A 24,628-nucleotide genomic window follows, 5' to 3' on the forward strand; every position below is an offset into this window, starting at 1 on the left:
GTCAGCTGAAGAGCCTCCAGCCCCATGTCTGTCAGCATGCCACACCATGCGTCCTACCACGACAGTAATGAACTAAACCTCTGAACTGAATGCCAGCCCCCATTAAATAATTTCCTTTATAAGAGTTGCCTTGGACATGGTGTCTGTTAACAGCAATAGAACACTGACTAAGAAAGAGGTTTTCAAATGAAAATAAAAAACCTGGGAGCCCTCAAGTGTATGTAGGGAATGACAGGCAGTGGGGTATAGCCAGAATATCTATCCGGAAGCTTGGATGACAGGCTAAACCAAGAAGTCAGTCCAGATTCAGGCAGTCCCATATTGTCACTGAGCAAGGGGAAGTGAACTTCTCCCCATGGCCGTGATAAGCACGAGAGTGGGTTGCTCAGAACACTGTGATACGGGGCAGAAGGGAGGCAGATATTCTCAGCCCTCTCACTGCACGGCTGTGAGGAAAAGCAAGAAAATGAACATGATGGAGAGGGTTCTGGGTATGGCATAACTGTCTGCCAGTGCTACTCACAGGCATTCTTTCTACCACCGCACCATGGCGCAGTACTTCATCAGGATGGATACCATGCCACACCTTCACCCTGTGGCATCACATCCTGCTGTGACATCCTGTCATGCTATGCCACAAAATATTACCATGCTGTGCCACACCACCATGCTGTTACACCACAACACTGAAGCACATTCTCATTCTGTAATAAGCCATCATGTTGGGCCATGCCATCGTGTTATAAAATACCACCATGCTGTGCCATAATGTCATGCCATGTTACCCCATCACATCATACTGTGACATACCATTGTACTCTGATCATGTCATGCCATATCAGCATGCCATATCGTTTCACCATGTTATCCCATATTACCAGGCTATCCTGTATCACTAAGCCATGACATAGCCACTTGCTCTAACATACCACCAGGCTATGCCATCCTCTCTAATTTTTTAAGTGCGAGAGCATTCCCACACCTGGCTCTGGTGAGCCCGTGCTATTGGCTAGAAGTTCTGGTTTTTCTATGAAGCCAACTGTGACTCACTTAAGAAGCCTCAGCTACTCCTTCATTTCTGTTCATGTTTCAGCAAGGATACCTCTCCATTATGATTTTTATGGCAGTTATTGTGTCCCTCTTGTTAGACTGAAATGTCACTGAGGGGGAACCATATTTATTTACCTAAATTGCTTAAGCTAATACCATGTTTAATACATCTCAGTTGGTTGAAAAATAACTGTTGAGCTAAATGCTATTTAATGAAATGGTAGAAAGAGCACTGGACATGGATTCAAGAGCCCCAAGTCTAAACCCTACAACCAACCAACAAATGATCTGACTCCTTAGAAAGTATCTCTTCTCCACACCGGAATAAAGAATGACAAGATTTCATAGATTTGCCCCAGAAGACCCCATTATATCCCTGAAGCATAATGGCTGCCCTTCTTCCTAGCACACTTACCTCATCCATAAGAACTCATTCAGAGTCCACAAAGTTTGTGAAGATACAACAAAGAACGGATACTGCCACCATTGTGAACCCACTGTGTGCCAGACACCAAGTACAATTTAAATGCCACGTTCAAGCAGCTGAAGCAGAAATACAGTGAACTTGAATGTTAGTCAACTGTTGACATTTTCCAAGAAGATGAGGGCTGGTCAGCAGAGAGCTGACAGGAGTCACATAGAATTCCAAGAAGCTGGGGCATGTCACCCATTGCCTAAAGCCACAAGGACTCTCGTAGGATCACTGTGAGGATCTGAGGACCCAAATCCTGCCAGATTTCACCTCTGTGACCTGGAGTTGCTGGTCTTCCTCTTTAACTCTGACAGTGTCCTGTGAGCCCAAGTGTCTGTATAGAGTACTAACAGATACATCACTCGCAGGCTTTGGACCTTATATCTCTTTCTTTTAAATCTCACAATTCTCATTGTGAGTTCACTTTTCTTCATCTAACCTCTGAGCATCAGAGCGGACAGTGATGATGCTAAAGGCAATCTGGGAACAATATCAAGAGACAAAAAAAAACAAGACAGAACATGGCACTGAGTTCTGCATCTATCAGATCCCCATGGGTATGAGCAAGAAAAATCAGGAAAACCTCATCAAAATCATGTAGGTAAGGGATCTAGAGTAAGTATGGCCAAGTCTTGAATGAAGCACTATTTATCAATAGCCCCAGTGGAACACTTGACACATTTGCAGTTCTTGAGCTTTGAACTCAATTTTGTCAACCTGTTGTACTCCCCAACAATAAATTTCTTGCTATCAAGAGAATCACCCCAAACAGTAGGACCCTGGTACCCAATGTCATAGAACAAGCTCCCAAGTAGAACAAAGATAGCAGCTGCTACAGATGGTGCTCTGGGACAAATGCACCAGGTTCAGCCAGGTCAAAAGGATGAGCAATAGCTGGTGTGCTAAAGCATCCCTGACCTCCCTATCATTCCTCTTCCATCCTCTGTCTCAGCCAACACCAGGTCTATGATAGCCATCTCCTTTAGTGTAAAGCCTTCCTAGGTCCCGTAGACACTTCCATAATACTTAGAGTCCTTGGGCCTTCTCATCCTGTCACTGGCTCCTTGGAAGTCACATGACTAAAGAAGTTCCAAGAGGACAGGAGCTGCAATTGAGTTCAGCATGATCTCCAGAATTCTCTGTGTTATTCGAACACTAACTAAGCAGCTGCTCAATAAATACTGCAAATGATCTAATCATCTCACTCTACCCACATGGGGAAAGGTCCTAACAGGTAGATAACACGATTTCAGTAAAATCCAACCACCAGCATAACCAAGACACCTGTGGCCTGTGAAATGAGAGCTTGGCCCCTTGTGCCTTCCATAACTGCATAGCCTGACTTTAATCAATAGTCCTCCAACTGAAAGAAAATTTGATCGATGCCTAATAAAAGTTATAGGGTTGCCTCAGATTAATTAGAAAAGAAAATTAACCATATGCTCCGCCACTTTATACACATTCCCTCCCTGTTGTATCCCACTCATTCAATTCTCTAGGTTTGCTGCTCACATACTGACATGTTAGGATGTGAAGGATAAGTAGATCTGAGGCTGTAGAGACCAGGTAGCAGGAACAATTGCTCTCCCTGCACATGTGTTCGCTGGTATCCCTCTTGTCGTGGGATGAGGAGACCCTGGCTATCCTGTTTGCCATCTTTCCTGAGCATATCACCTCACTTCTCTGGACCCTTGTCTCTTGCTTGCAATGCCAGGAAAATAGTTTCTGTTCCCTTCCCAACTACAGAAATACAAACAGGCGACTCTTCCTGTGATGGGGAAAAAGGAAGCTTTTAGACTCATTAGGGTTCTTCCAGACTCTTTGAAAAGGTCCAGGTTGAAAGTACCATTTAGTGAACCAGGAGAGTTTTTGTGGCGTTACTAAGTCTAAGACTGATAGCCCTAAGTACAGTCAACCACTCATTCCTACTACAAAATTATTAGAACCAAGCCTACTAAAATAGCCATTGAGAAGTCTAGTCAGTACCAACTAGTTAGTACTAGCTAGGAGTTAGCACCCTTTCTTATCTGCACCCTGCCTGGTCAGTCTCCTGGCTCTCTGGAGGAAACCACACTAGGTCCTAAAGCCCAACTGAGTGATGGAGAAGCAATGAGGGAGATACAGGATGAAGCAGCCTTGAGAGAATAGTTTCTGGTGACGGGAGCTGGGATCAGTCTCTCATGCCTGCACCTTGGAACACCCATCCACTTGCTTTAGTAGCTTTCCTACGTGCTAGCCTGCTCTGCTATCTAACGGTCTCTCTGGGATCCTTCCAGCTCTATAGGAAACATTAGTGCAGATCATGCTGCCCATAGCCCTGGCCTGAGGCCCTCACTGTATTGTCTTGAGACTGCATCCAAGCACAGCAGCCTCTTGTCCTAGGCTCTCTACCAGCACCTATCTCACTTATGCATTCCCAGGGCCTGACACCCAGTTGTACTCACTCTCTGTCTTCAGAGTTGGTGGTTGCCCTGGCTTTTCACTACCAGACCCAGTGTCCATAAAGGAAATGAGTAGCAAGATATTTTCAGATTTAATCATGACCCCGAGGGTAAAATGTCCTTCAAGAGGTCATAAGCGTTAGTCTACTCTTGGAACAAAACTGATGAGAGACTGGTGAGTCTTGCTTGGGTCTTGTTTGTTTTTGAGGCTGGCCCTCAAGCTTATTGTGCCCAAGGCTAGCCTATGTACCCTCAGCTAGCTCAGCCTAAATGTGTATAAAAATCTTTCATACGTATCTTTTTACAACATTTTGTTAACCAAACAAGAGGTTATACTTTTTATTATGGAAAAGATTAAACATAGATGAAAGTAGGGAGAATGTAATAAATCTCGCATGGCCATCACGAACTCCAACATGTGCTTGTTTCGCTTCCACCTAACTTGCCGGATTACAGCTAAACAGATTCCAGGTATCATGTTGAACAAATGCTTTTTGATTCATACAAAGGCTAAAAGTTAATTTAAATAATGAGGAAGCACTTTGTAGGTTTACTTCTCAATAAATGGAATCAGGGGAGTATGAAAATCCTTTGAAATCAAGGTATATATTCCTTCAAAGCAAGAACAGGGGTACCATACAATACCAGCACTGATGTGCAAAGACCAGAGCCTCTGGGCCCTCTTTGGAACAAAGATGCACTGAGTGAGAAGCAGCCAAATGGACAAACCCACTCCAGGGCCTTTTTCTTTGCATTACATACTATATCCCACACCCGGATACATACACACACCCACACCCACAAGCAGGCACGTCGTGGGAGTCGCACCTCTGAACACTCACGCACTCTGCTCCCATTAGTTGTTTGCCAAACACTTTAAAGAGAACTGAGAGCCTAAGGCCTGGGAAGCTTTCCTTTCTAAAGTAGAACACTGTTCCACAGAGGCACAAATCTGTGGCTCCTGGAGGGATCACCCCAGGATGAACCAAAACATACAACCCACGTTCACTCTGTGTGCCGAAGTGCTCCTTTTGGGGTATCAGGTTAAAAACTGTTGAACACAACCATGTAACAGCCGGTGCTGTTTACACGGGGAGCTATTAACTCTGTTTATGTACTTAAGATCGCACAGTGAGGAAACTCTCCTGCCCACACAACACTTTGCCTTGCCTTGATGCCATCCTGCCCATCCCAAAGCATTTGGTACAGGGTACTTACACCTAGGGACTGAGTGAAGCATATTGTCACCCACTTTGGATGGCAGGGGAAGGACAGATCAGAAGGAAGTCTAACAGCTTTCCAGAGCTTCTCTCACTGTGTCTGCTGTCAACGACTTAATTCCTTTTTTTAATATGATCCAGTTTTATGTACATGTATCTGTAGGGGTCTGTGTGAGTGTTCACCGTGTGTGTGTGTGTGTGTGTGTGTATGTGAGCATATGTGTGTATGTGTGCATATGTGTGTGCATATGTGTATGTATGTGTGTGTATGTGAGCATATGTGTGTATGTGTGCATATGTGTGTATGCGAGCATATGTGTGTGTATGTGTGTATGTGAGCATATGTGTGTGTATGTGTGCATATGTGTATGCATGTGTGTGTATGTATGTGTGTGTATGTGTGCATATGTGTGTGCATATATGTATGTATGTGTGTGTATGTGAGCATATGTGTGTGTATGTGTGTATGTGAGCATATGTGTGTATGTGTGCATATGTGTATGTATGTGTGTGTATNTGTGTGTATGTGAGCATATGTGTGTATGTGTGCATATGTGTATGTATGTGTGTGTATGTGAGCATATGTGTGTGTATGTGTGCATATGTGTGTGCATATGTGTATGCATGTGTGTGTATGTGTGTGTATGTGAGCATATGTGTGTGCATATGTGTGTGCATGTGTGTGTATGTGTGTGTATGTATGTGTGTGTATGTGAGCATATGTGTGTGTATCTGTGAAGACCCAGTGAAGGTGTGTGACCCTCTGGAACTGTAGAGTTGTGAACAGTTGTGAACCAGCAGACATGGGCGCTGTGAGGCCAACTCCAGGTCCTCTGGAGGAGCAGAAAGTGTCCCTCACTGCCGAGCCATCTCCCCTGTGCCCTTACTTAACTGTACAGAACAGCTCTATTGTTTATATGAACTCTATGTTGCAGACACAGAACTCTGTGATTCAGAAAAATCAACTGATTCTTTTTTTTTCAAAAGATACAGAGCTAGTAAATATCACAGCTCCCCAACCCATCCCTCTACACCAGAAAGTCCCAAGGTTTTCACGTTTAATAAACGTCCCTTATTTAAATATTTTTTAACTTTTAACTTTTAAGATAATCTTAGTCTTATTTTTAAGACACAAAAGCAGAGCAAAGTATTGCCATGTACCATCCACCCAACTTCTTCAAATGTTGATGTCTCCTATGAACATAATACAATAATCAAAACCAAGAATTTAACTGTGATATAAGGCTACTGTTGAACCTACATGCTTTATTCTAATTTTACTAGCTACCTCTACTGTCCAGAATCCAGACCAGATGCCATATTGCATTTAATTATCATATTTCTTTAGATTCTGCTAGTCAGTACTAGGGAGGCAGAGGCAGGTGGAGCTCTGTGAGTTCCAGGCCAACCTGGTCTGCATAGATTCTGCTCATCCAGGGCAATTCCCTGTCCCTCTTCATATTTAGTGACCTCAACACTTTGGGAAAGTACAACAAGCTATTTTTAGAATAGTATTTAATTTAGACTCTTTAAAATATTCAAAAAGTTTTACAAAGCCCCTAAATGAGATAGCCATATCAACTACTGCCCGCATCTCAGAGAACATTATGACAGTGAAAACAGGAATAATGTAAGAGCCAGAAGATGACTGCTGTCTCCTGAACATGACATGGTTACACTCATGAACACAGCAACATGGTTACCTGGCTACTTGTACAAGACTTGCATGAATCAAGCCATGATTGGATTGATGAATCAACTCCATCATGGATAAGAGAGAAGCTCACAGGCTTCCACCCCAGCAGAGTAACTCATGGCTACCTCCTTGGTAGCCAATGGCTAATGGAGGGAGGTCATTTGTCTCTGGAGGTGTGGTCACTGGTAGGTTGCCCGTGTTCCCGTGGATGACCTATGCATACGTGGGCAACACCCATTGGACTATAGTGACTTATTTAAAACAAAACAAGATGACAAGAAGCTAGGAGTGAGATGTGCAGGAACATCAGGGGAGTTAGAGAAGTTGGAATGGGGTGGATGCAAACAGACTACACCATCTACATGTGGGACATTTTCAAATAATAAAAATATACTTTAAAAGTTTTCAATTATCCTGTAAGCTTCTTGGTCCACCTTCTCTTTTGTATCTTTTATAATGAATTATAATAATTAACTTCTTTAAAAATAATTTTATTTTATGTTTATGATTGTTTTGCCTGCATATATGTGCACCACATGCTTATTTGTATGTGTGCCACATGCTTGTTTGTATGTGTACCACATGTATATATATGTACCACATGCTTGTTTGAATGTGGTATGTGTATCACATGCATGTATGTGTGTCACATGCTTTTGGGGGGACTAAGGTGATCAGAAGAAGGCATCAGAACCCCTGGAACTGGAGTTACAGACAATTGTTAGCTACCATGTAGGTATTTGAATTTGAACCCAGGTCCTCTAGGAATAGCAATACACAGTGCTCTTAAACACTGAACCATCTCTCCAGCTCCTAATAATAAGCTTTGTAAAAGTAGGCTGGTGTTAGGCTGGGGCGAAAAAGTTTCATGTCTTCAAATGATCATAGCTATATTTTAAACACCCACTGAGCATATTTATTGACAAGGCTATTCTACATTGAAGAATGTTTTTGATTTTGTTCACCACAATGGCTTTTCTACCCATTTGAAAAATGTTTCATGTATCTAAGGTAACTTTATTTAGTTGACAGGCGATGCTGGGGTAAATTTGGTTTCACATACCCCTACATTCACATGACCTGTGTCTTGAAGTCATCAGCTCACAGTCACACACAGCAAGGCAGAAATTCTCCAGGAAACTTTGCAGGAAGTGATGGGGACTGACAAGGTCGGACAACAACATCTAGAGAATGTTTACTGAGTGCTTGCTCCCTATTGTATTCCGGCATGGCTTAGTCTCCTGAGAGCTTTTGCAGACAACAATACCCTGTTATTATCGTTCTTATCCTACCGTGAAGGAAATTAGGATTCGGAGTCTGTGACTCAACCAATGTCACACATTTGCACAGCAACATTGGGATTTATAGCCCTGATTCTGAAAGCCTCACGATCTAGCTTTTCAGTCCTTTGTCAAATTTAGTGTCCTATGGTCTTATCCACCATGCTAATTTTATCAAAACCATATTTGACTCTGGGTTCCCATTGAACTCATTTGTGAAACAGTTTTTGCATCTTGTGTCTAAATTCTCTCCCCAGCTTGGTCTTTAATAATCAGTTCTAAAGCTGATTCTCCTTTCTCCATTTTTCCTTCTTCCTCCTCTTCCTCTCCCTCCTCCTCCTCCTTGTCCTCCTCCCACCTTCCTCATACTAGGAATCAAACCCAGGCCCTGCACACGCTAGGCAAGCACTGTTCACTCTCCTTTCCTAAAGCCATTCTGCTTGAGAAGCTGATTCTGGTGGAAGGTGAAACTGGGCTCCTCCCTCTAATACAGTGCTTCTCACCCTCAGATGACCCCTGTGTGGGGTCACTCAACCCCCAAAGGGCTCTTGACCCACACGTTGAGAACCACTGCTCTAATGTGTCACAAAGGCAGCAGAGCTAGAAGCAGCCTGAGTATTCTCAAACTCAACCTCCTTTTATAAAGGAGGGAATGATGATGATGCTACTAGTATTTATGGAGCATGAACTGAGGAGCAGGCCATGTATTCAGTGTTTGCCACAGAGTATATCATTTGATATTTGTAACTACCCTGAAATAGCAAGACCACCACCATTGCAGAAGAGGCTCCTAGAACTCACTCGTCTCTGAGCATCGACTACTTCTAGGCACTGGTGTGTATGTGTGTGTGTGTGTGTGTGTGTGTGTGTGTGTGTGTGTGTGTGTGTGAGGTTTCAAGACGCAGCCAGTGAGTTGTAGATGAAATTCGTGTCCCTCTGAGCTAAAGCATGTGAGGCATTGGGTCCACTCAGCGTTTGTCCCTTTGTTTAGGGATTCCCAGACTTTCCCAGGGAAGTTCCTGATCTGACTGCAGTCAAATTCTCTCTGAACACAGCTGTCTTAGTTGCCACTTCCTTCCTGGGCACATGGTCCTGTGTCTTCCTAAATAGTCCCATCCTCCTGATCCAGTGCCCGAAGCTCTAGCTCTCCCCTGTGCTAGAACCCCAGCTCAGTGGCTACGTTTCTTTCCCCTACAGAACTGTCTCCTGATGGGCAGTATTCGTAGAATCATCAGCCACCTTGGGATTGGAATAAAAGAACGAAGGAGAGAAGCATCAAAGGCCAAACCCTATGGTTTAGAATGTAGACTTCATAATATCATAAGCAGACCATGGCCTCAAGCTGCATTGCACCGCCTTCCCGAGGTCTTTTGGAAGTTCACGAATGTTTCAGAACCATTTTTAAAGTGTATGGTGGCTAACTGTCATAGTCAACTGGACTGGATTTAGAATCTCCTAAGAGACACAGCTCTGGCTGTACCTATGAAGCTGTCTAGAGAGATGCAAGTAAGGGAAGACTCGCTCTAAATGTGGGTACCACCAGGCTGTGAACAATGGATAAAGAGGGGAAAGGAGAAAGCCAGCAGAACACAGGAGCTCCCCTCCTGCCTGCTCCCGACTCACACAGAGGTAAGCAGGCTTGGCCAGCATCCCTTCCCCTTCGTGATGGACTGCAACCTCAAATTGTGAGCTCAAAATAAAATCCTTCTTTTTTATTTAAGATTTGTTTATATGTATTTTTTTAATATGCATTGGTGTTTCACCTGTATGTGTGTCTGTGCAGCACAGGCATGCAGTGTTATGTGGAGGTCAGAAGAGGGCATCAGATTAGTTAGAACTGGAGTTATAGATAGTTGTTAGCCACCATGTGGGTGCTGGGAATCGAACCTGGGTCCTCTGGAAGAACAAGTGCTCTTAACCCCTAAGCTGCCACTTCTCCAGCCAAATCCTTCTTTCTTAAGTAGCTTCTTGCCAGATGTTAACCACAGAAATGAGAAAAGTCACTGCTACAGGGTGTGAAGCCCAGGTGAGCGTTATTCAGTCATGGATATTTTCTGTGTACTCAACCTATATTACTTTCTTCAAATCTGTCATTTATTTTTAATTATCTCACATCTTTATTTCAGTCCATTTTCTCTAAAGGGGACTTTCTGCTGCTACCATAAAAGAGAGCTAGTGTCATTTGCAACAGAAAAAAAAGAAAAAAAGCCAAATTGTAAGACTTCGATTCAACAAAATATTACCTAGAACTAAAAAATGTTGTTTACACACACACACACACACCTAGAAGGACATGGAGGAAACATAAATGTATATCACTACGTGAAAATGCTGATTGATACTCTAATGGTGGATACAAATCATTATACATGGGCAAGGCTGAGGAGAAACCCTTGGAACAAATAAAGCGAGCACCAAGTCCTAATGGACGCTGGGTAATGAGGTTAAAGCTAGTTAATCAATTGTAGCAAACGTACCTCTGGGTGGAAGATGGTGGTGGTGGGAAGACAGGGAATGCGTGGGAAGTCTCTGAACTTCCTGCTCTGTTTTACTGTTAACATAACATTGTGCTAATGAAAAGACTATTCACAAGAATAGGCACAAATATAAACAAAGTAATCAAAAGTTCTATTTAGATATTGGAGTCTATCCAAAGGCTCTGAGTCTCATGCCTTCTCTTTTTGTTTACAAGGGAGATTAACAACTTTAGAAAAATGTTAGAGACAGATTGTTACTGCAATAAGATTTCTGTCCTAGACACAATCCTAAGGCAGGAGAGCAAACTGGAAAGGAGCAGTCTTCTTACGTGTGGGTCAATGTTATTTAGACACATATCTAAATCCTCTTCCAGATACCCCAGGGGTGGCTGGACTGCAAATGCCCTGCAGGTGTAAGTGAGGTTTCCTGCGCTTTCTCTGCACACTTAGACTCTTCCTAGCTTCTGGGGACTCAGAGCTCAGATAAAGAAAGGGCTTTTTCTAAAAAACAATGTCTGCCATTCATAGAGCACTGATTGATAAAGATCAATCAAGGCTATGACTCCACGAGGAGTATCCAATCGTGCAGATGGATAAGGATAACACCATTAGAGAATTTCTGACCCAAGGGAGAGAACAGAGTTCAGCTGAGTCAGGTATCACAGTAATGGGAGCTGCTGAGCAGAGACTCTGGGTCTAAACACATGCAACAATAATATTTAATGTTGGGGTCTCACTGAGGTCCAAATATGTCCTTAAACATTTGATCTTCTAAGGGTTCCAGAGAGGGAACCTGGGAAGTCCCTAAGACATGCTGATGGAAAGGGAGCTATGCCCCAACTCCTGAAAAGCTGTCATGTGCTTAGATCTGTTGTGTATCTGATCAACTTCTTACAAGTGTCCAACTCAGTATTGTATTCTTTCTTATAAACAACGGCTTCCAAGTCCAGGGATGTGAAATAAATAATCTAAGATAATCTGAGGAGGGCCCCAAGTGGGAATGAAATCACATCCTTTGACATAAAACCCCTTGTCAACCTTCCTTGAGACATGGGCGATAGTTGATAAAAGGTATTTATCCTGTTTAGGTGGGTGGGGTTTTTTAAAAGTGTGTTTATGCTATCATTCTTCAAAAGAATAAGGAAAGGTGTGTTTCTGGCCCTGAGGTCTCAAGCCAAGAAAATGATTACTGTGGTTTCCAGAAAAACAATCACCAGCCTTTGTCCTTTCAGTATCAGAAAATTAAATTGGTTGGGCTCTGAGGAGGTTATCCATAGACCTCATATTTGGAATTTTAATTTACACACATATGAATGCACAAATATATGCACACATGTACTTTCTACATTGAATATACTAGGGACCACAGATGCATTATTAACCTGGGATCAACATGGTCCAGGAAGGAGGAGAAAGGTTCGACAATTACTAACCTTCTACTATGTGCAGAGTCACGTCTTAGCCACGACGGCAGCTTCAAGAGGGCTCTGTAGATATTGATTCTCTTTCATCACATTCAAGTTAACCTTTCTATAAACAAGGAAAATAATTTCGTCTGTCTTTCTCAGTAATTCCGAAGACAACTTGAAACTTCATAGACTAGCCCTGAGTATTTGTCCCATTGTGTAACCTAACCCAGTACTGCTAACTGTTTTTACGGTTTCTATTCATCCTAAACACCAGTTTATGGAGTTTAGTTTCTATTCTGGTTAGCTTCAACTGCCAACTTCACACAGCCTAGAGTCAGAAATCTTTATGACATGGTGGCGCACACTTTTAATCCCAGCACTTGGGAGGCAGAGGCAGGTGTATCTTTGTGAGTTGAAGTCCAGCCTGGTCTACATGGTAAGTTCTAGCATAGTCAGACTTTGCCTGAAATAAATAAACAAACAAATGAATGAATAGAAAAACGAGAAAAAGAGAAGAAAAGGAAAAGAAAAGGAATTCTCATGAAAGCAATCAGCTGAGTTTCACATTAGCTATCCTTTTACGGGGCAAGAGGTAACTCCTTGGATCTTAAAGTTAGGCAGAGCCTATATGTTCTAATTCCCTACCTTTTTTTTCTCTGATGACCTCTACTTGTTACTCAAAATGTAAATTATAGATTTGCTTGTAGGCCTAGCAAGACAAATGCCATACAGTCTGCCATATGGAGATGCTAGCTTTGAAATTTTAGCTTTGCATGTTTAACTTGGAGTCGGTAGAGATCGGGAAGCTAAAGAGGCTCTGAGTGGGAAGGGAAGAGGCTTTGAGTGATGAGGGGCTAACAGTACACACGTTATATAAACCTCGAGAAGGGAGGCTTGGGGTTCAAGGTTTAAGTTGGAACTGGGGCAGTGGGGGAGGAGAGTTGGTTGATCTACTCTATAGATGTAGGAAAAATATTATGAAAACCCACTCATTTATTAAGATAATTATTGCAATGCAACTGGGCAACCTCTGGAGAGCTGGGTCTGTAGTTAAGAACACATACTGTTCTTGCGGGGGCCTCAGGCATCTGTGTCAGGTGGACCACAGCCATCTGTAACTCCAGCTGCAAGGGGATCCAGTGCCTCTGGTGCACCTGCACTTACCTGCACACACACACACACACACACACACACACACACACACACACACAAGACTTAAACATAAAATGAATCTTTAAAAGTTTTTATTAAAGTCGGACATAGTGGCATGTCCCTTTAAATCTAGCACTTGGAAGGCAGAGGCAGAGGCAGACAGATGTCTAGACTGGTCCACATAGTGAGTTCTAGGACAGCCAAAGCTATATAGTGAGAACTTGTCTCAAAAAAATATATATATATATTAGAGTTTGAACACAGATGACCCACATGGGTTGACGATGCTTTCCCCTAGAAGACATGGACTATCAATGAAACTATCAGTTGCCAAGACTGGATATCTCCCTACAAGTTATTCGTCATGAAGACTCTACATAAGGATCCCTCAAACAACACAAGTTATCGCTGTTGTTATCATAACTGATGGTAAAACCCTTTTGTTGAAGATGCAACACATGTGGATTGTAGAACAGAGGAACCAAGCTGGAACTGAACAGAAAACTTCCTCCATTTTGGCTAACTTTGACAGTACCAGAAGAAGGCCACAGAGAGGGACAACGTCATTTCCCAGTGCTGAACCATGAATGCACCACACTGACCTGCTAGGCAGGCTACACCCACTAGTGCAACAGTGGCATGAAGGTTAGAGAGATAATTAAGCACTTTCTGATTGGATGTGAGCCTGTTCCTCGTGAGGAAAGTCATACTTAATACTACAAACATGGTCAAGGACCCACAGCCTGGGATCCCAAGGGACACAGTGAAAAACCTATTACTGTTGCTTTTCTGCATGGACATACTGTCCAATTGCCTTCTAAATATCTCTGTTTATACCATAGGCTATTGTTCTCATCTTGGCCAAAGAAGCATCTCTCTGCAGTGTGCAGTTAATGCAGAGACTTTTAACTGATCAACATGCTGAGGATAAGTGATCATTGAATATAATCTCCGCATGGGACATCTATTTCAACCCTGCAACTCAAGACCCAGGGAACACTGCAGAAAAGGAAGAGGGGAGAATACCAGAGAAGGATGGATGATGGGAGCAGGGCTCTGAGATGCTGTCTTCTGGGATCGGTACAGTCACTGCACTCATAAGTTCACTGCTGCTGTGGTTGTCCACACAAGATGGAGCCAACAGGATCGGTCAAGTATTCTAACAGGCAACAGTAATGGGACTCAGTGGGTTATAGAAGGGAAAATAAAAGGAGAAGATATGAAGTTGAGGATATTCAGGGGGATATTTGGGGGGAGGAGGGAGTGGGAAGGGGAATTCAGAGTAAACAGGAATGATACATACTCATATGTATGTATGAAATTGTCAAAGAACAAATAAAAATATCCTGAAAATGTAATTTACTCAATTTTGTTCCAAGGTTGTATACTCTCACTTTTGTTTTTCACATCCAAACAAGGAGGTGTCAAATATGCACTGTATGCAATGTACATATGCAAATCCTGGCTTGCGCACAACACATCTTAGGGTGGGGGGGTGCTATCTATGCAGCTTGGGTTCACAATATTCACATTGCAGCTCCTTTACATCCAGGCTCACCTCCATCTCGGCTTTTCCCCGGCAAACAAGTGCCTGCTCATTTCCACAGTCCTTTTAGCATGTCCCCTTCCTTCAGCTTTTCGCCCTCCCCTAAACTCAAAAGACAGAGCTGGGCTTCTCCAGCACTCATGTTCTCACCATTTCCCCATGTTTGTCTTCTTGCAGGCTCTCATGGAGTCTATATTTCACAACTTTCTGCCTTCCCAGCTATAGAAAGTAACTCTCTATATGAATGGCTGAGCTTGAAGCCACACCCAATGAATCCTCCAATCCTCCCAAGCTGAAGTAGATTGGCTAGTGCAAGATGACTCTAGTGAGAGCAGCATGTGGAGAGCGGTTCTCAACCTGTGGGTCGCGACCACTTTGGGGGGTTGAATGACCGTTTCACATGGAGTTGCACATCAGATATCCTGCATATCTGATATTTATGTTACAGTTATGAGATAGAAATAAGAATAATTGTATGATTGGGAGGTCACCACAACATGAAGAACTGTATTAAAAGATCTCAGTATTAGGAAGGTTGAGAACTGCTGATGTGGAGGGTCCACAGACAATTGATTTTAAAACTGTACTATACAGCTGTCAAGACAACAGTATCTTCCCCAAACCATCCCTGGTTCTCTATCTCTTTGTCTCTGCTTCTCTGTCTCTCTCAGTGTGTGTGTGTGTGTGTGTGTGTGTGTGTGTGTGTGTGTGAGAGAGAGAGAGAGAGAGAGAGAGAGAGAGAGAGAGAGAGAAAGCGACACATCCTGGTACTTTCACAAGCATGGTATGCACGTGTCAATAATACACAAAAATGAAAACTATCCAGGTACTCAACTGAGATTTGAACATCTTTATACTATCTCCCAACAGACAAGGAGAGCATTAGTAAGGTTCTAGGATAAAGAAAGGGTCCTTGGAGCTTCCAGTTTAAGCGAGACTGTTAGAAACTGAATTAGAAACTTTTTTTTTGTTTTTTTTTTTTTTTTGAGACAGGGTTTCTCTGTATAGCCCTGGCTGTCCTGGAGCTCACTTTGTAGACCAGGCTGGCCTCAAACTCAGAAATCTGCCCGCCTCTGCCTCCTAAGTGCTGGGATTAAAGGCATGCGCCATCACGGCCTGGTGAATTAGAAACTTTGAATGGAGGTAGAAACTAAAAGGCACCAATGAAAAATCTGAAGGTGGCAGCCATCGTCACTGGATGAATCTGTATTCTTCAGTCCACAGTGATGTCTTGCTGATCTGCCATGAAGGGCTTGCTCCCCTACCCTGGTATGTGCGTGGCAAAAAGTCGAAATTGTACCAATCATATTGCTATCAACAATTTAGAGTTCCAATAAACACATGAGAGTCCATTCATTTGTTAAGGACACATTAGAATACTATGTATACTCTGCATACTGGGACAAGATGTCCTGCTGTGAGAGAAGCTTTGCAGAAGACAGGGTGCCATTTCTTTATGCTTAGATCTTAAGAGACCCCTGTGGACACTCCCAACAATGTCATTTGTGAACTGAAACTCAAACCAAGAAGGGATCTTGAGTCATCTAGACCCAGTCATCTATATACTTCCCCTCTAAGGCAGCCTTTACCATTTTGCCTAACTTAGATAGAATGAACTTTATAGTATCAAAACCCAAGTTGATGTCTGTAGAAATCCCTCACTGGCCAAGGCACTGGGTTTGTGGCCCTTCTTTCAGACAACATGCTTTCAACATTGGAAGACAATGATTTTGGTTTGGTTGGTTTTTTTGGTGTTTGGTATTTTTTCTTCCTAAACATTTTTTTTTTACTTCAATTACCCAGACTGTGGATACGTCCACTTGAGCAAGCATTTCATCAGTTAATTTAGAATGTGAAGCATGTGTCAGGTACTGGGCTGAGATCTGATGATCTGGTGAAGAAAAAGCACCTACAGGTTGCTTCCTTCCAGGATCTTAGAGTCCTTTCATGACGCTTCCCTTAGACCCAGGCAAGTGTCCCTGGCTTTAGGAGGTTAATAGCTGTCCTCTCTACAAGCACACCGGTCCACAGAGAAGGAGTCGGCAAGGTTGAGGAACCCTGTGCCTCTTCTAGAAAATGCTCCAATTACCTGGGAACCTGGAGTTCCTGCCCAGAGATACAAGAGCCTGCTCCCAGGACCCGCAGGATTTTCTTCTTCATGTCTATGAACTTCCCTCATAAGCTAGAGGACTAAGGAAGAAACCATTTCTCAGGGAATGGTATGAGCAGAACTTAGACAAGAAAATCAGAGGAGTCTGAGGCTATCTCCATTGGCTAATGCATAATTCAGACAAATCTAAAAGTTGTAAATTTAAATTCATTTTCCTGGTTGCTCTGAAGGCACAGTAGTCAGGTTGAGAGGATAGAATGGTTGTATTTAACAGTTTGTTAGCTGGCTTTATTACCTGTAAATATTTTAGCTTACAGTACGTGAGCTTCTACTATCATCATTGCCTAAGATCTGTAAGTTTTAGGTGTGGGTCTATTCATTGTGTGAGGAGACAATAATGTAGTAAGCACACAAGGAAATACACAACAAAGCTGCCATTCCTAGAAGAATAAATACACTATCTGGTCCTAAACTGCTCTTCTCAATCTCTACTTTTGAATTCTCAGTGCATTTGGCAGTTCCCCTTCTCCTTATAAAACCTTTATTCTAGTAAAGCTTTGTGAACAGAGCTTTCTGGAAGCCAGCCCCAAAGAACATGAAAGGCACCCAAGTTTGTTAAGTTCCCCAAAACCTGTTTCCTGCTTTTCCTTAGATCTAAAATATGCAGCCCCTGCCTGCCCTGCTCTGGGCTGCATCCTTGGCCATTAGCCCCATGGACCTCCAGGCATCCTGCAGCTTCCCGTGGAGCAGGTGGTTTCACTCTTTGAGAAGGCACACTTCCTCTCATCTCTTCTGCTGCTTCCTCTCAAACCTCAACCTTTCAGCCTGAATCTGTTTCTTCTCCCTTGGTCTTCAGCAGCAACAGAGAAGCCTTCCTGACTAATTGGGGGGAAAAATAACAAATCCCTGCGAATCCTGCATTCCTGTCTTTCTGAATAGGTATCCACCCCACTGGCTGTTTGGAAACCTGCCTCTTTCTTGTTCAGATAATAAAGACATTCACTCAGGTTCATCATCTGTGTGTTCTTGATCTCTGTCAGACCCTGTGATGTCTGGATTAGGCTGTGACATCCTAGAGGACTGGGCCACATCTAACGTGGGTCTCTTAGCCACTGTTCAGCAAAGCAGCAGGTTTAAGTTGGCTCTTAATAAAGACTTTGGAGCTTGAAGCAGAGGGACAGCACTCTGTGCCTAGAGCGTAACACATGCAAGAGAAGCCACCCATGAAAGTCCTCAGCCCTCTGCCAGCCTGTGAGCTGGGGCACACTTTAACAAAGCAAGGGAGCGCTGTCGTGCACCTGAGAGATAATAGACAGTAACAGAACACTGCCACAGCTATTCTTGTAGTATCTAACTTGGTGTTCAGAGTCACCCTACAAAGCAGGGGATTTTACAAACGAGGACTCTGAGGAAGCACACCATTCGACCATGTAACTAGTTAATCACTCCAATTCGGGCCATCTGGCTTCGGGCAGCCTCCGCTTACCATGGTGCACTATTCTTCCGGGGGGGGGGGTTGGATAGCATTAGCCACAAGTAGAGAGTAGAGGGCTGTATAAAAGCCCCTAACATATTCCCTCAGGGGCCTTCGAACATGGTCTTTTTGGAACAAATGCCTGAGAGGAGAACAAAATGGCTACTCAGAAACTTTCCAGCATGGCGTCAACAGGTCCTCAAGGCATTGGTTCACACCCTATCTTTCTTTCTCCCAGATCTCCTCCACTGTTCCTCAAATATTCTAAATCTGCTCACATTTAGATTTGGGGGGGGGGTGTTGTTGTTTCAATGGAATGGTTTTTCCCCCAAATCTGTGCCCTGCCAGGTCCTCCTCATCACTTAAATGACAGCTTGGACAGAGCACTCTTAGGAAGGCTCGTCCAGTTGGTTCCATGGAGTATAGATACACGTGTCTCATCCCTTCCTCTTCCTTCATTCTGAACTCATCTTCCTGTTTGTTCCTGACTTCTTTTTTTTCACTGTGCATCACCATCTGAAATCACCTTGTTTGTCTGCTAGGTCATCTGCTCATTGCTGTGTCCCCACTGGAAGGCCAGCTTCAACACAGCAGAACTCTCCTTTGCTTTGTTCCCTCACGGATGCCTTGTCCTGTGCCTTTGGATGCCTTATCCTGTGCCTTTGCATCCATGTGCACGACACAAGCGAATGGATACAAAGTTCTCCGTGGAAACCTGCAGGTGTGAATTTAGCAACCCTCCGCTAACCCCTCACCACAATCCTGTAAGCATTTCCGAGAAGAGGCCAAATCTTTATTTTTGTCAATCTTTTGGATCCTAGAGTAGCGGCAATCGAGAGTGTGGTGTGGGGGAGGGGAAGTTTTTAGTTCCTTTGTTTGAACATGGAAAAGGCCAAGACATTCAGCTGTTTGGGTGGCAAATCACTCCTCTCTTAGACCAGGTAGACAACTGCTTCACAGCACTCTCTCTCTCTCTCTCTCTCTCTCTCTCTCTCTCTCTCTCTCTCTCTCTCCTCTCTCTCTCTCTCCTTCACTTACTTCTCCATCTCCCTCTCTTTCCTTTTCTATGTCCACCTCTCATTTTGCATCTTTCTCTAGAGGACCCCAGCCTCTCTCTCTCTTTTGTCTTCCTTCCTCATTGAAATTCTGTGAAGAAAAGTGAGAAGAAGGTGGGAAACCGTTTTCTCCAATCTAACATGACACATTTCTCTAGTTACCAGTGTAACGCAGTCCCATTAAAACAACTTGGTTCTGACAATGAATAAAGCCTCCCAAACAAGATAATCTTTAAGAAGTGGCTTGATTTGGTCTGGTCTCAATGCAGACACAGCGCCTCCCAACCTCCCGCATAATAAGAGAACCCATTCCTCTAGTGATGTTAGCTTTTTTTTATTCCAAGTTCCATTTATGACACATAGTAAAGATGATAAACAACGACAAAAGTCCCCAACCATTAATCAGACCTTGTACCACAAGCAGGCATTTCAGAGTTATTGCTAATGATTTTTTTCTTTTTCCAATAAAATACAGCTTTTCCATGATCAAAAAAAAGTTAATCATATGTTAATCTCTTACAAGGTATTTTCACACTTCTGGGCTCTCCTACCAAGGAAAGATATGGGAAGCAAGTGGTATCTCATGGAAGTTGGAAAAGAGGCCTAAAGGCATAGAGTTATTTGAAGAATACTTCACAGCAGGTGAAATATTATCTCAGCACACGTTCCAAGACTTGCTGTTTTCTAGAGACAAGTGAGCCCTTGCCAGAAGGCGCGTTTCCAACAGCCCCCCATGATACGTACACATGCGCCAGCCCATATGGGAGAGGGAAGAAATAGTTCAGGAAGTTAATAAGCAAAATCACTCTATGTTATGGAAAAGCCGAGGCCCCCTGAATGAGACAAATTCTGACACAAAGTGAGGCTCATCTTTGCCATCAGCCACAGACCCACACACCTACAGAAGCTTGGTATTAGCAATGGAGTGCTGTGCTGGAAGAAAAGCACCGAACAAGCAGTGTGGACCTCCTCGTCCACCAGCATTGCCTTTGCTGCTTCAGGTTATCATAGTCATAAAGAGGAGGAGCCCAATTGAGATACTTACTCCCTACTTCCTTTCATAATGCCCAGGCTGCTGTCCCAAGGCATCACCAGTCTCTAAGTGCTCTGCCCATTCAGAAACATGGGAAGAAAAATGAATGAAATTGCCAGCTAAGCCTGCAGCTCACACTGTAAGCAAGAACAGGGTTTATCAGCAATACCAGTGTAGCATCCTGCTGCACTGACACCTATCCATGAAGACCCAAACTACTGAAGTGAACACAGAGCCCTGCCCACATCCCAGTCAGATGTTCCCTCTGCTGCATCACCAGCCAGACCTGATTTACAGGTGAGCCTTTTCTACCTGGGACTCTTTGTTATGCGTTCTCACAAGTCAGAACTGATGTCAATTAGCATATCTGTCCGGAGGACACCAGACAGTCAGTGGACTGACAGGAGTGCTGTCTGCAGAGATCTGAATAGACAAGGAAGGGAGAATTTGCCTGACTCTAAAAAAAAAGAAAAGAAAAGAAAAGAAAAAAATCTCTGTTCCATGCCGTGGATGGTGAGAGTTTAAGGGGAGGCAAGGGAAGGGGGAAAGATCTAGCAAGATTCTTTCACTTAAACTCACTCTGACTTAGAGTATTTGCTTCCAGTAAGGAAAATTCAAGATCACCAAGAAGTGTCTTGGAAAACTGAGGTAGTCTCAAAGAAACAAAACAAAACAAAACCCAAACAGGATGTTTGCACTTCAATCTGTGAGAATAGGAGGCAAGACCATTATCTTGCCACAGCTTCAAGAAAGGAAGAAATCTGAATGTAGAGCTGGATATGGGCTTTGGGATGGGGTGTGTGGTTCCACGAGCAAGAAACCAGCTAAAAGTGGTTCTTAGCAACAAGCTTGAAGGGCCCTCTGAGGCTCCTATTTCATTGCTTCCGGGGCTTCTGTTCTGAGAAGCTGGTAGAAGTTTGGGGGCGAAATTGAAAAGACTTACTTTGGGAGAGGGTACAAAACCAAAGGGAACTGAGTTTGTTACCAAATAGACTCCCTGCACCTATTGGTCAGCTTCTCTACAAGAAACATTGTGAAACTTGAAACACTACAGCCCTTGACACTAGACATCGCACAACAGATTCCTGGGGCAAATAATTAAATGGCAATCTGCCCAGCCTGGAGTTAACACACACCAAAGCAGGGGAAGCAGGGAGAGGACTCACCTGTTCTGGTCCCTGGAAACAGATGCGGCAGAGGGGAGTTCTCATACCACTGTCCAAGCTACTTCCCAGAGAGTAGCAGTCCTCAGTTTTCTCCTTACAGAATTCATCAGAGGAAGCACTGCTGAGCAGGGAGGCAGGTGGCCCTGTGGCTGGGCCATCCCAGTCATCATCCCCAGAAGGAGGCAAAGGTGGTGGAGGTGGCAGAGGAGGGGTCTCCCTGCCCACCGCTTCTCGGGGGCCCCTCCAACCTGCCCACCCCCCGGCACCCAGAGCCGGAAGGGTGTTGTTGTTGGCCGCCACACCAGGGAGCTGAGGGTCGCCGTGCATGGGCAGGGGCGCTGGAGGGGGGCGCCTCAGTAGGAAAACCTTCAGGTCATTGAAGAGCATTCGACAGCGGCACTTGAGGAGACCCTGGTGGCGCAACATCTGGGGAGCTGGGGTGCACAGTCCACAGCTGTACCAGCCGCAGCAGCAGCACCACCACCACAGCAGCCCACCCAGGGGCATGAGCATGTGATAGGGAAGCAGAGGACTGGAGAGGGGCAGCTGGAGTCTTTGAAGAGGTGGGTAGGGTGGGGCTTGGGGTCCACAGTGTTCCTGTGTTCCCTCTTTTCTTATTGGCTCTTCTTATAACCCCTCCAAGCAGCAAATAAATTACCCTCTTGGACTGACAACTCTGAGTCAATGATTCTGAACGCTACTAAGGAAATGAAAAGTAAAAAAAGTTTTTCTTGCTCTAGCAGCCCCGCCCCAACCTCAGACTTAGTTCTGGCTGCTGTCTCCTTTCTGTCTTTGACCCCAGAACACTGCTGGGAGCAGGGCAACAGAAGAAGCATCGAGGCTGGGATGCATGACCAATGTCTAACGGTTAAAAGTTCCCAAAGAAAGGGTTGCTAGCTTCTTCTCAAATCTCTAGGCTGTAGTAAATCTCTTTTATATAAAAACGGTGGATATAAATCAAATTTGGAGCAGCTTAGGGAACTCAGCTCAGTAAAGAATTGAGAATTGCACATGAGAGAGAGAAAGACAGACTGTCTCAGGTAGTACGAAGTGGTTGGGGGAAAGGCAAAATTGGGTGGGGGTAGAAGACGTTCTAATTCTCTTGGGCAGAAAACCGGGGCAATTGACCTCCAGCAGCACCAGAGTTGCTTTTAAGAGAGGAATTAGGGGGGCTGGTTGTGGGTGAAATTGGGCAAAGAGCTTCGCCTTGTGCTTCGCCTATGCAGCCAAAAGGCTACACAGAAGAGGTGGGATATAGGGCGGTGGACCAGGAAAGGATGGAGGAAAAAGAGATCCTTAACCCTCGGAGGGTGCTGCTGCCTTCCAGAGCTTAAGGTCCTGAATAGAGGAAGGGTGTGTGTTTGGGGTTGAGAAGGTGACAGAAGGATCAGAGAAAGGAGGTAGAGAAGAGGGGCGTGTGGGAGGGGAGAGTGAAGGAGAATAGTTACATGATCTCAGCCCCCAGCCCACTCCAGCTGCAGTCTGTGAGTCGGAGGCCCCTCCCCTTGGTTCCATCAAAGGTCCCTTCGGGCGAGGTTCGAGAGCTGGAAAATGGGCAGGTCCGGGCTGGAGAGTGGCTTTGCTTTCTCCTCCTCGTCCTCTTCTGGGTCGCTGTCGCCCTCCTCCTCCTGCTCTGGGTCTGCACGCGCCCGGCGCTGCTGCTGTGGCTGCAGAAGCGACTGCTGGTCTGCGTCCTGGTGTCTCCCAGGCGGGGGCTGCTCCAGCTGGTCCTCTGGCTGCTGCCCGCGGTCCAGCGCGGTCGCGACTCCAGGCTTCATGATCCTCCTCCTCTTCCTTCCCGAGGGGCTGGCCCTGAGCCCCCGCACCCGGGCAGTGCTGCCATGCAACCACAGACAAGGCAGGCGCGGGGGTAGGGGCGGTGGGTAAGTGATGGGGAGAATAAAAAATAAAATAATACTAATGGAACAATTCAGTTCTCAGATAATCAGGAAAGAGTGCTTCTGGTGGGTGGGGGTGGAGGAGGGCGGCTGCCAGGTTCTGTCGACAGCTCTGCCCCCGCTCCCCCCACCTTGGGCGGCCTCGGCCCGCTCTTTGCTCCCACCCCCACGCCGCCCCTCCTTCCTCCGGCTGCCTCTGGCTGGCTAGGCTCGCTTGCTGTTGCTACCTCTCCCAGATGCACCGAGGTAAGGCTTGTTTGCGGTGTACGCTGAAGGTGGGGAGGAGGAATAGAGACGGTGTGGTCGAGATGGTCAGACAGACGGCACTTGGCTCCAGCTTGGTCCTGGAGACTCCCCAGAACCGTATATAAATATATCTCTTAGAAAAGCCGAAAAGGAAGCAAATCAGATTCTAGCCTGCTGCCAGGTGTTGTCTTCCGCCGTTGCTCAGCACCCGCCGCCGCGACTGCTGCCCCCCTGGCTCAGTTCCCAAAGGGGTGGTGCTGGAAGGGAGGTGCCCGGCGGTAGGCTGGCGGTCCGGGGACTGGAAACAACCTTCTTAGAGCGGAGAAGGCACCAGCTACTCCCACCCGAGCGGCCGTGAAGCCGCTGCTGCGTTCAGCACCTGGGTGAGTGGACAGCTCCCACCCAGACCCCGCGCGTCACGCCAGTGGGGGCCTGACGCAGACGCCGCTGAGGGATGGAGGAGGGAAAGAGCGAGAGACTAGGAGAGAGGGAGCCACAGGAGGAGAGAGAACTGTTTGAAGGAAGAGGAAGAAGATAGGGAGGAACCAGGGGAAAGGGAGGTACGAAGAGAAGGAGGGATTTAGGAGAGGAGGGAGGAGGCAGTGAAGAGTAAAGGAGGCAGAATGGGAACTTGGGTGGTGGAGTGATGCGTGCATTCACTCCAACGTCTTTTCCCAGATAGAAAGAATTCGAGGTGTACAGCACCATTCGTAAGCTCCCTGCCCACCGTTCGTCCCTCTCACCGCTTCCCTCAGCACGTATACACCCAATACAGTTCTCTTTTAACCAAAATCTATGATGCTCTTCTTTACACGCACTTAAAGTAGATGTCACTTGGTAGCTTTGGAAAAGATAAAGTTTTGTGACTTCCATATTGAAGCTGGCCCCTGGTGGAGATTAAAT

At 45.0% G+C, this 24,628-nt stretch overlaps 1 protein-coding gene across 1 annotated transcript in view; it reads right to left on the bottom strand.

Moving 5' to 3' along the window:
* The window catches only part of March4 (membrane associated ring-CH-type finger 4), a 109,285-nt gene extending 85,171 nt beyond the window's left edge, over positions 1 to 24,114 (bottom strand). The window contains exon 1 of the mRNA XM_021174418.2: positions 21,582 to 24,114. Within this exon, the coding sequence (XP_021030077.1) occupies positions 21,582 to 22,094 (513 nt within the window). The 5' untranslated portion in view covers positions 22,095 to 24,114. The remainder of the gene's footprint in view (positions 1 to 21,581) is intronic.
* Positions 24,115 to 24,628: the final 514 nt, after the last annotated feature.

The sequence above is a fragment of the Mus caroli genome, chromosome 1, assembly GCF_900094665.2.
Source record: "Mus caroli chromosome 1, CAROLI_EIJ_v1.1, whole genome shotgun sequence".
Classification (NCBI taxonomy): Eukaryota; Metazoa; Chordata; class Mammalia; order Rodentia; family Muridae; genus Mus; species Mus caroli.